Genomic DNA, 12,422 nt, shown 5'->3' on the forward strand with positions numbered 1-12,422 from the left:
AACGGGACCCTTTAAAAGACAGCAAGGAGCATGGGTGCTGACAGGGGCCCTATTGAGCATGGTAATGACTTGTACATCTCAATTTTACACAAGCTTGTGTGACAGCCTGGGTCAGGATATGGCAGCAAATCCACATTTACAGCTGCATAGGCCACTGCAGGAGGGCATAAACATATTACTGTACCTGCTGGATTAGAAGCACACAGCATCCTATTCTAACAGTAATCACGTACAGTGCAGCTCCTCGGATAGGCTGGGCTTTCTGACCTTAGGATTAGTTGCTGCTGTAAACCATTACTGAAGCTAAGTGCTGATGTCAACATTTCCACTAACAACATTGATTAATCTATAGCTCCCTATTTACTTCAGGGGTTTCCCCCCTCCTCCTTTTATTTCGGTAATTCAACCTACAGGGAGCGCACATTGTGTGTTTAAACAGCCCAGTGCTGACAACTCTGCGTTCAGTGTTGGGAATTAGTGATCAGTAGCGTGATTGTAGCACAGCTGTTTTCAAAACAGAGTAGCATTTCCAGCAATGAGCTGCTTTTTCCCCAGTGTATGATGGCAAAACATAATTTTTTCACAGTATTATATGTGCAAGTATTAATCCAACATATTTCGTTTCTCATGCCATCCTGTTCATTCTAGTAAATTAATTTGTTTATTAAATTAAATGAAATTTATTTGAAACACTTAAAAAAAAAATCAACTTCAGTCCCCAAAATCAACACTGAAGCCTAATTTTCTTGTGCAGATGAAAGGTCGTATGTCTTTTCTGTTTTCTTTTTAGTATTGACATACAGAAAATAATGTATTTATTACTGTAATATTATTTAAAATTTCATATTATATTTAGAAGTAATATTTAGTCAAATGTTAATATTATTTGCAAATAATTTTGTCAAATATTTGTTTTAGTTTTTTTGTTTAGCTTTTTTTCCCTTATGAGCTTTCACCCTGATGAGGTTTTCATTGTTTTGTGCCAGCTACTTTTTTGCTTTTTACAAAAGGAAAGCCATATCTCTTAAATATTAAAATTCAAATCATTTAATCATCTTTTAATACACTGAAAAATGGTTTTGTAAAGTCAGAAATAAAACAGACATCATTGGGTTACGTTTTACAGTCTTTCTACTTCAAAATTTCAAGTGTTATTTTTGTTTTATTTTATTTATTTATTAAAATTTGTTTGGTAATTAATTTTGAAATTTACTAGAAAAGTGAAAATGGTTTGCTCACCAAATTTTCTTCAGTGTAACTTAAGGGTAGTGTGCCATATTCTGATAGATGTTTGTAGAATTGTAGATTAACTGTAATTGAATTACTTTAAATTATAAGCTTGTTGACAAGCTACAGTTTCAAAGCTTCCCGAAATGGCCTGTGTTCTTATTGGAGGGTAAATGAATGCCTGATCTAAGAGCAGGGGACCGTAGTGAAGACACGGCCGGGTGATGCGTGTATCTCCGACAGAGAGACAGATTGTGCTGTGTATCACCACAGACTTCATCAGCTGCACTGAACTGATGAAATATGCGAGACATTGAAGGTGAAGAGGCCTCTCTATCTCTGTGTGTGTCTGTACACCCCCATGAACCGGTCGGCTGCGTGAAGAGAGAAAGAGGCTGCCAGCTACACAGCCTGACTGATTGCTACAGATGCTCTTCCTCAAGTACCGCGAGTTACATCCTCGCCACAGCAGGTCTTCGGGGACAAACAATAGCACCTGTTCCTCATAAGATGGGGCTCGTTCATGTATCTTTAATGAAGCTTTGGGGCAGATGGCAAGAAATGGCATTATCCCATCCTCTCGTTCTAAGGATTTGATAGACAAAGGGCAGATAGGAGGCAAGCCTACAATGAGGTGAGTTTATGAGGTTCAGAGCTTCCAGAGGCCTGAGCTTTCCTCCTCACATCTGCTCCACTTCATTCTTTCACACTCTTGAAGATCTGACTGGCAATACTAATGCTGCAGGCAGGCAGCCAGCCGCCTGGCACACTGACGGGGGAGGGACAAAATATCAGGGCACAGATGCACAAACGGGTGAAAATACATATATGTGGCAGTAGAAATGGATCAACTACTATAGAGTATCCAGTTTACAATGCAGTAGATACATTTATGTGAACCAGACTGCTTTATGAGGTACAATGCAAAGTGAAGTTTAGTTGTTTATGGTGGCAGGGCAGCATCAGTCTGTGTGTATATTGTATATGAGCAGGTGTGTGTATATTATCATTAATTTGCTTGAGAATTGCCTTGTTTTTTATTTGTTTCTTTCAAGTTATAGCTATGTTTTAAGTCATTTAAATCAATTTATTAATTCATAAATATAATAAATTAATTAAATAATACAAATATAATTATTTCTAATTTTAGCTGTAATACAAATATATGTATCTATATGTATCTATAAATATGAGAAATTAAAAAAACAAAAAAAAAATCAAATATATTCACATTTCTAGGAAAAATAATTAAATAATATTCAATTAATATTAATGAGAATAATAAAAATAATTAAATAATACTTTTATATTAATAGTAACTAATATTTTTTATTAGTTTATCATGGTTATAATTTTATATTTTATGTACATTTTATAATAATAATAGTAGTAGTAGTAGTAATAAATCTATTACTGATTTTTAGTTTGGTTCTATTATAGTTCTATTACTGTTAGTTTGGTATAAATGTTCTCTTGTGTAAGCATGCATGGAAGCACGCATGCTGTGTATGTAAAGACACAGAGAGACGGATAGATCCAGTGATTTAGAGAGACTGACGCATATAATAAGCGAGCTTCAATGCAGAATGCAATATGCAATTTATCCAACTGTCTAAGTGCAGGCACTTAATTCCATTCAGTGATCATCTTTAAATCTTTATCTGCTTTGTCTGCTCAGCTCCACCGGTGTACGTTAATTGACAGGCTTGAAAGCTAACCTTCACTATTAGTCCCCACTTTAAGGACGTTTATTTGATTTGCCACTCACAGATGTGGCGTGTGTAAATTAAACTTTAATGTAAAGGCCTCATTACTGCAAATCAGGACCTCTCAAACTCAGGGCAAGTTATCTGTTTGTACCTTCCCTTTTTCTTTCTCTTGCTGTTTGTGCCTTTTGAAACAGCATTAGGGGAGTCTGTTTGATTAGCAGAGTTATTATTAGCGTTGTTCGAAAAATTTGTTTGTTTCAAATGATGTCTAATTCTAGGTCGTCTTAAATGATTTAGATTTGAATTAAATAAGACATTGATGATATAGTTTAGGAACAGATGGGATAAGGCATGGCAGACCCGGAGTTTCTGTCATTGTGCTTGTGAGGTTTGGTGCAGAAATATGCGAAATGACATGTTAAGGAACAGTTGTGTTTTGGTTCCACTTTAAAAGCAGCTGTTCTGTGTAATACTGCGGCTTTCGACTGATTCGTTTTGCAAGGGTAATGTGAATAAGGCTAATGGCAATTATGTATGTGTCTGACCTTAGTGGCCCTCTGAAGGAGAACAATTTATATGGTCAGAGCCATTTTTCTAAAGCACTTAAATTAATCTGAGGTAGTATAGGACTGTAGTTAGTGACGTCGCAGACATTTTTATCTTTTCATCTGTTTATCTTTTTATCTGTTTTCTATGTAATAGCCCCTCTCAATCCACTTACATTTTGATTCACCTCACATGCAAATAAACCAATTCCACAAACACATCCATGAGGTCATGTTAAAGAGCCCTCTGATCTCTCTCATTCATCATTTATTTGTCACATCTGTAAAATACGCACGCAGTTCTTTCATTTCGGTAGTCTCAACTCTGTAGATGCACTTTTTAAAGTGCAAACCTCTGTAAACAGAAAAGTGCAGGATTTTTTTTTTCTATTTATTTTTGCTTAGGAGAACTCACTTAGTCCAAATCATTGAAGTGGACCTGAACACTTGTTTAGCACCTGGGGAACAAGCCCTACTGAACTCTAACATTAGGCGCTTGAAAGGCGAAAGCGGCATTAAAAAGACGGAGATCACGCAGACCTCAGCTAGAAATGCGGAGCAGAAAGTGGTTTCTCAGAGCAGGTTGATTTCATGCCCCAATGCTTCAGTAGTAATTGCGTCCAGACCGGTTTTTATTGCAGGCTGATTTCTAAAGAGCGATGAATGGAGAAACATTCTATAATGTGTTTATTTTGGGGGGGGCGGCACCTTTATTAACCCGTTCTCCAGTTGGGTTCCCCAGAGGTGAGCCGGCTCGCCTGCATTAACTCTGCCCTGGCCAACGGTAGCGGTGCTGCAGCCTATCACCCACAGGCAGGAAGCAGAGAAAGACAGCAAGATTGGATCCGGCCAACACTCCGCAAACATGTGTTTTCAAACTTCGATGGGAAGCCGCTCAGATCCCTAAATACACACAGACTCGCTTTTTCTTTGTCTCTAGTTCAGCGTGTCTGTTTTTACTCTTACACAGAGCTAATGTTATCCTTATGCACACCATTAACTTTCTCTCTATTTTGCAATAAGGCAGGAATGAAGATGAATATGGTTGAGAGCATTTGAAAGGCACCACACACGATGCCAGGTGTTGACGTTATACATGAAATATCAGAAATGCACAAGCTTTTGGGCTCATTCCATCTTTTTCACAGCTGAAAACAGGTGCTGTAAATTTCCAGTCTCCCTTGGGCATTTATCATGTATATAAATGACCTTCCAAGAACAAGAGACAAGAGCCGTATTTTTGAGAGGATCCACATTTTCTGTCAGTCTCATGATTAAATTTTATTAGGAATGTCTTCCTTACATCTCTGTTTCTATCTAGTAACATATGTAGATATTACTCAAACAACCTTAACATGCTAAATTGGGCGTTTGTGATACAAATGAGAATAAAAACACTTGTTCCATCATTCCATCAAATGAGAATTTATGTGCGTGTGATGGCCTCTTTGAAGCTCTGATGTGTGATTGGTGGGCATTAAGTGCAGGTATTTGGTGAGAGTGTGTGAAGTGGATCGGGGTCAGAATATGAGCAGTCTTGTCAGACTGTGTTAGGCTCCTGTGTGATCTCCTCTCTCTCTGTGTTCAGCAGGTCCAGGGTCACATGCCTCCACTCATGATCCCCATTTTTCCACACGACCAGCGCACTCTGGCAGCAGCTGCGGCAGCCCAGCAGGGCTTCCTCTTCCCCCCAGGCATGTCCTATAAGCCAGGTAAGAGAACACACTTCAGCTCTTTGAGTTAATTCCTGTTGCTCTTTGTACACTTAGGATAAAAGGTTTGTCTGAATTTCTGAAAGTTATCCTAACAATCAGATACACCTGTAGATATTCACATACCAAAATGTAACATTTATATTTAAATATTAATATTAATACATTTATATTAAATCAATATTTTTCTAAATAATCATTTTAAATAATTATTAATATTATTTCTTTATTTTTTTTAATTGGACACCAAATAGTTTCACTGTATGGACAATAATAACACATACATTTTTCAAAATGTCATCTTTATATATACTGTATATATATATATATATATATATATATATATATATATATATATATATATATATATATATATATATATATATATATATATATATATAACATGGATGATAAACACTATTGTCCAACAACTGTGTTTTTAAGGGGAGACAAGAAATGTTAACAAGTTCTTTCCTGCCTGACTTTTGTTCTTTTATCTGTGGTATTTTTTTTCTGTTTCACCATTCTTCACTTTAGCTCAGGGGAAAATACAGGCCACTTTTAGGCTTTCTTTACCTCCTCACAACTTCCACAGTACATATTTTATCATCGCTTGATTTCCCTGACCAAATCATCACATTGTTTTTAAAGAGCCCACCCCTTTGGATTCAGAGAGTAGAACATCAAGCCCTCCTTGTCAAGGCAATTAATTCTGAACACTGTGAAATGCATCAGCCTGTTTTGGCAGAGTTCAAGGCGTTTCGAGCCTTCAGAACAATGGATGGCGTGAATGAGGGCTGGAATATAAACCCCGTCAGCATGAAAGGGTTTCAACTTCATGGGCCATAAATCTGCTGAGAACACAATACTAATATACTACTCTCCATGTCCGTGTATAATAAGTTATTATATACTATATATATATATATATATATATATATATATATATATATATATATATATTATTCACATTTAGAACTGTCACCTTTGTCAGGGATGTGTCATTGGCACTGATCTCTAGATACTAAAAGCCAATAGGTGATACTAAACAAGCTATTTATCACTATCCCTAATTATTTCTGTTTCTTGAGAAAATAAAAGGTGACCCATAGTGGTGCACATTTTCTTTTTTGGAACCGAAGGGCCTTTGGTGAAGCAGCCATCATACTTGTCCTGGCACGCCTTTTTTCTCCTTTTGTGAAAAAGTGAACTGCTCCTCACGCAAGCACTGTAAATTCAAAAACAAATTTGTAGGAAATTGCTACAACATGCAGGGCTGACTCACTGCCAGTATCCCTCACTCTCATATCCAGCCATTGTTCTGAGGTTTAGGGATGTGCCAGTCTCAGTTTCTGTAATTAAACCGATAAAAGTATATTCCTGCCTCCCAAGGGATCAGTAGCACTTAGTTAAATTTCCAGCCTTCTATCATTTCCCCCCTATTTTCCCCTCTTTTCTTTACCACAGAGGACTGTTGAGAAAAATAAAAATCATGTAAGGATTTTTCAGTGTAGCAGCTGAGTTGTGTTAGTAGACCTGTAGGAAATGAAAAGGAACATAGGTTAAGAAGACAAAAATTTTAATGAGTTGAATGAGAATTATTGAAGAAAAAATTCATGATCAGCGCAGCTCATTAAAAAAAAGCTTTCCTTTTGTCTTCAAAGTATGCCTTGAGAAACCATGTTTGTTGTCAGCACCTCATCAAAAGAAAAATATGCAAGAAAGGAGAAAGCGAGCTAGACAGAGAGACTGATAAGAGGGAGGAAAGCTTAAGAAATCAGCAGGTGAGAGTTAGATTATTACAGGGTGTGGTAGAGCAGCTAATAAATTAACTAAAAAGGTAAATGATGGAACATAAAGTCAGCTATTTTAGAACTACAAAGGCATGACAGGTTGAACAAAGAGCCTGAGGGCTTTCTTTTCCCCAGTTTGATTTTTTAATCTGTTTGACATGGAAAGCGTTTTAGTACAAATAACAGCAGCTGTAATAGAATCCTTGGCGTGTGTAAAGCACTTGCATTATTCATAATTTGCAAAACAGCATATTGGAGAAAGTTTAGGACATATCTTATTGCTATTAGTGTGTATGATTCGACTTATTGCCATGGATAATGCGACAGGACTCATTGCTGTTTGTACTGCCCAGCATGGGGCAGCGCGGCCAGGCTCAGTACAAGCAGTCAAGGCCCAATGCTGATGGCCCTAAGCCTGCAGTGAACCAGCAGAGATCCCCTTTCTCACACACTGTGCTCAATGGCTTGGGCTTGGTATAAAGAGAAGACTCAGGTCATTCTTTACTCAAATAGACTTGTGGAAGATAGTGCTGATCCCCCCCATGCAGACATGAACACATAGGTATTGCTGATCGTGGATGTTCATGGCCCTTGGGAGCCAATGAGCTCTCGATACCCCCGCCGGCGAGAACACTGACAGCCAGTGATTGTACAGAAACTCGCCTGGGGCACGTTCATGTCACAGAGTTTAGACATTGATACACTACATTAGCAATTGATGATACCAGTTTTGAGCTGATGTTTGTCAGGGTTGTGCCCTATTCAGAATTGAATTGAGAATTCATTTTTCAATTGCATTTCAAATTTGACCGTATAATTAAAATGAACCGAAACTCAAGGAAATGAATATAGCTCGTTTTTAACGAGGAAAAGCTAATGGAAGGATTTAAGCCAAAGATAGATAGATTACAATTCAGTAAATTCATTTCATTTGGAAAAATTCCAGTTCAGCACAGCCAATTCAACTCAGATTTACACTTATGAATTTCAGTTCTAAATTTTCCATAACCTTGCTATAGATCATTGACACTCACTGTTAATTTATTGTATTTTATTTTATTTTATTTTTTGCCTTTTATTGATTGATTAATTGATTGCCTTTTTATTTTGCCTTTTAATGAAAGGAAAAGCTTGGTTAAGAGAAAGAGGAACGAGACATGGCCAACAGTTCTTACATTTTCTGAGCATCTGTTCAGTCCACAGCTCTGACCAAAATTTTTAATTTTATTTTTATTTTTTCATAAAAAAGAGCCTTCAGTCTTGGACTGAAAGAAGGCTCCTGCGCATGATAGACACTGAGTCCTTTAACAAAACCATAGATTTCAAAGAGAGCCCCACTTGTCTTGAATGTTCCACATGCTTGGCTCTTGGCATCAGGTGGAGTAGAAGTGAAGAGGTTGCAGAAGGAGCACTCCGCCAGCCGTTCTTCCCCACTCTCCTCCACCTTTTCATTAGCCTTGCAGCCCTCGCTTCTTATGGAGCACCGGCCCGCGTCAGCAGTAGTGGCGCCCTGTGCAAGACCCTCGGGTCCTTCCACTTAAATAGGCCCTGTTCCAAGTTGGCAGTCCAAATTAGCCTCGATTTGCAGCATGATACCTGGCTGAAACAGAATACACTATGAGGCTCTCTAGCAATGCTTTAAGATAAAGCACTTTAAGCATTATTCAGCAGCCTGCCTGGCCCTTTCTTAAAGAAAAGAAGACAGTGGAGTATTGTGATCAGAGCTTAGGAGGTCTGCCCCTTCCTGCTTGAAGTCTTAGCAAAGCTTGCCTTGATGAGGTACCTCGAATAAAGTGATGCTATCAGACAGAATTACATGTTGAAGTGGATGCTCTGGCTTGGGTTTTCTGGACTGAGTTTTGTGAGCTAGCAGCATAGCTCCTCAGTCACTGTTGGTTACTTTGGCAGGCCCTGCTACATGATAATAGCTTTTGGTCAGTTTTGTTTTAGTCATTGTTTTGTCTTTTGATGATAATATCCTTTAAATGTAGTCAATATTTCATCATGTCTAAAGTATCTAATTTTCCTTGATTGAAATTTTTTTTTATATATATATCACTATCATTAACATTGCTTATGGCACAGTATGCTGAATCAGATGTGAGAGAGCCCACTATTGGGCTCCAAGGTGGGCTGATAATAAGCTTAGCAGGCTTGGAGAAACAACCCTATTGGGCAGTAGTGTCACTGGAGCCTCAATGGCATCCACTGGCTGGAGACAGGCAGATTTGCCTTTTAAACTACATTCACTTTTTCACATACTGACATAGAGAAAGCTGGCAGCCGACCACATCTACTTGAGACACTGGCTGCCCACCCAGCCCCCAGCCCATTAGCCTTGGCCTAGTGTTTTCGGCTGGCACCTGACCTGCCCATGGCTCACATAACATATCACCATAAGCACAGAGAGAGAGAGAGCCTTGGATGATAATAACCCCCTCTACCACTCTCATTGCACTATTTGAAATCAGTTTAGTTGTGTTCTTTATTCACCTCTGCCACAGGCTGGGATTGAATTTCCTGGCTGCATCACAATGTGCTGTGGTCAGTCAGATTGCAAAGTGAGTAAGGAGGGTTAAAAGAGGGAGGATATATGTGTTTACCCCCATGCTTGTGGCTTAATATCTCCATATGTTTGTGAGAAGAAGTGACAGGCAAAAGTGGGGGCTGAAAGAGGGCCAATTCCCCTTCCATTGGTACGCTTCAGTCAAACCTCTGCTCCCTGAGCCAGAGACAGTGTTATATACACCAACCACAGCACAAAACACATCTCACACACTTTCAGAAGCACTCAATTATCTGTATAAGGTTTCCAGAGCTATATTTCCAGGGGGGGGTTTGTTCAAACCTGTTGTTTTTCATCTGATTCCTATTGTGTTTTCTGTTTGCACTATTGTATTGATTGATTCTATTGGGTGTGTTTGATCTCATGATGAAAATGTCTTTCAAGCTGCATTTAGTTCAGAAAACTGATCTTGTTAAAACCTGTTGAAGTTGGCGTCAGCACCGTATCTCTCTTTCACACACATATTTTATTGTGCCAGATCAAATTGTAAAACACATAATGGCATGTAGAACAATAGTATGACTAGGCAAGCCTCACACAGAACATGATACAAATCGTAGATACTTGCGAACAATAACATAAAATGGCATCACCTTGAGCACAATGCACAGCCAAATCAGAAAGGACTGTGCAAGTGTGGGCAAAGATAAAAAAGGAAGAAAGCCCGAATGTGAGAGAAAGAGAGACGTTCCTGTGTAAATCCCGCTCTGAACTGGCCAGCTGACTCTTTTGTGAGTGCAGATGTTTGGGCTGAGTGCCGAGGCTGGGTGTAGGCAGGCCCACAGGAACTGTGTTGGCACTTGTCTGGCCTGCCGTTGGGCCGCTCATTGTCTCAACCTGTTCATTGTTCACTATCTCCCCCTCCTGCTTTCTCCGACAGGTGATAACTACCCGGTGCAGTTCATTCCATCCACAATGGCAGCTGCTGCCGCGTCAGGACTCAACCCTCTTCAACTCCAGGTATGTACAGTCACAAAAGAATTTACGGGCAGTGGGCCAAGCCCTCAGCACCATGTGAGCAAACCAGCTGTATGCTAAATAACAAGTTAGAGCTAAATCACTCACACACCGGTCCACCCCTACAAGCTTAACACCTTCCATCTGCAATATAGCCTGTTTTTACAGGGCAGCCCTGACGCCTATGTATGGGAACCGGGTGTTGTGTCGATGAAGGTTATTTCAAGGGCCCCTCTTACCTTAATTGCTTTCTCTGTTAACGCCATTCGGAGTAACTTTGAGGGAAGAGTTTTGCAAGACCCTCCAGGCTGCTTTGGGAGCATTTCTCAGTCTCAGATGCTATCTCTATGTGCTTAAATATTATTCATATCTTAATTACGGTTTATCTCATCATGCTTGTCATTTTAATAGTTTCATTTAATCTTAACTTTTGCCTTGTTTTCTTTGTCAGACACAAAGACACAATGCCGTTAGTCCTTCCTGTTTACTAAAATTAGAAGAAAAAGAGTTGTGCTTTCAAACTTTAAGTGCACCTAATTTCTTTGAGCAAGGACTGGAGGATCAAATGAATGAGAGCACAAGGCGATAGAGCTTGCAGCCACATAGCGGATTCATTTATTTATTTATTTAATTTTTTTGTGCTTTTTTTATTCATAGACAGTTGTTGTTTTGTCAACAACAGTGGTAAGCGGTTGATAGCAATTAGACTTTAAGCTCTCTGATAGCTGGGAATGTTACAAAACAAAGCTGAGAGCGGAGTGAGGAGGACGTGCGGGGGAGAGAGGATAGGAGAGCGTTTCGTATCTTTTCTTCTTGCTGATACATGTGCACAATTTGTCCTTCGGAGCTTATCGCTCTCAGCATTAATGAGCCTTGGCAAGTTGGAACAATGCTTGCAGATGGAGCTGGAAAGTCCTTTGCTATAGCATGCGACTTTGGGGAGAACAGTCATCTGTGTTGAAGGTGTGGAATGCATCTATTCATGTTAAAGAGCATTTGTAGAATATGCATGTGCTTGTAAGAATGAGCTAAACAGGGAGTGAGCTTGTGAGCAAAAACTGATTGAAAATCCCGGCTATTAATAGCATTTCTGATGGGTCAGTTTGAGTCTGGGATAGTCATATATCAGGAGGCACCGGGACCTCTCAGCCATTCATCGTGATAATAGATTTAACCCTGGGAATGGGCTTAGAGCAAGCCTCTGAGTCCACGACTTGGCTGACCTTTAGAAAATACAGTAAACACAAATGAGGTGCATTCCCATTAATTGAAGTTTGTCTGTCTGCCGCAGATTTAGCCGAGCAGATTGGTATTTACTCTCTGTACCCTTCAGTCTAAGAAAGCCCAGTAAGTCAAACATACCCTTTCCACCGCAATTGAGCTCCTATCATCATGGAAATGATTAAAAATGATCAGGACGGAGATAGAGGAGATGAATCTCATTCCGAGTGCGATGATAATGCTGTCAGTGCTCACGTTTTGTCTGTCTGGCTAAGAGAGAAATTGCACGCAAAAGTTCACTTTCAGGACAAAAGTGCAGGCAATACATTCTTTTGACAACAGATGGATGCAGATGAGGTTGTAATTAAGTGAGGAAGGGCGATGTGGAAGGATTTGTATGTGCTAGCATGCAGCTGCGGCTGCTTTTGTCTCTCTTCCTTTTTTGAGCAGAAATAACTAGCTTTGGATTCCTGTCTTAAATCAAAGAAAGCAGATCTTTCTAAATATGTCAGATAAATGAGGGCCAGCACTAGGTCAGTGTTAATGAGAGGTATGTATGGATTTGTCTGCTGTGTCTGGGTGATTATCTGTAATGGCAGTATCACTGAGCTCTCGCAGCTTATGCATCACTGATCCACTCGGTGGGAGTGACCTCACCTATGAGATCCCCACTTCCTGTGCCAGTGGACCCA

At 39.4% G+C, this 12,422-nt stretch overlaps 1 protein-coding gene across 30 annotated transcripts in view; it reads left to right on the forward strand.

Annotated features, from left to right (window-relative positions):
- Positions 1–12,422, forward strand: part of LOC109066226 (transcription factor SOX-6-like) — a 150,932-nt gene that overhangs the window by 102,400 nt on the left and 36,110 nt on the right. For 28 of the 30 annotated variants that reach the window (XM_042759950.1, XM_042759952.1, XM_042759965.1 and 25 more), the window contains 2 exons: positions 5,070–5,193; positions 10,433–10,512. In XM_042759950.1, coding sequence (XP_042615884.1) covers positions 5,070–5,193; positions 10,433–10,512 — 204 coding nt within the window. The remainder of the gene's footprint in view (positions 1–5,069; positions 5,194–10,432; positions 10,513–12,422) is intronic. The other 2 variants (XM_042759941.1, XM_042759961.1) reach the window with 1 other exon arrangement.

This window comes from Cyprinus carpio, chromosome A7, assembly GCF_018340385.1.
Source record: "Cyprinus carpio isolate SPL01 chromosome A7, ASM1834038v1, whole genome shotgun sequence".
Classification (NCBI taxonomy): Eukaryota; Metazoa; Chordata; class Actinopteri; order Cypriniformes; family Cyprinidae; genus Cyprinus; species Cyprinus carpio.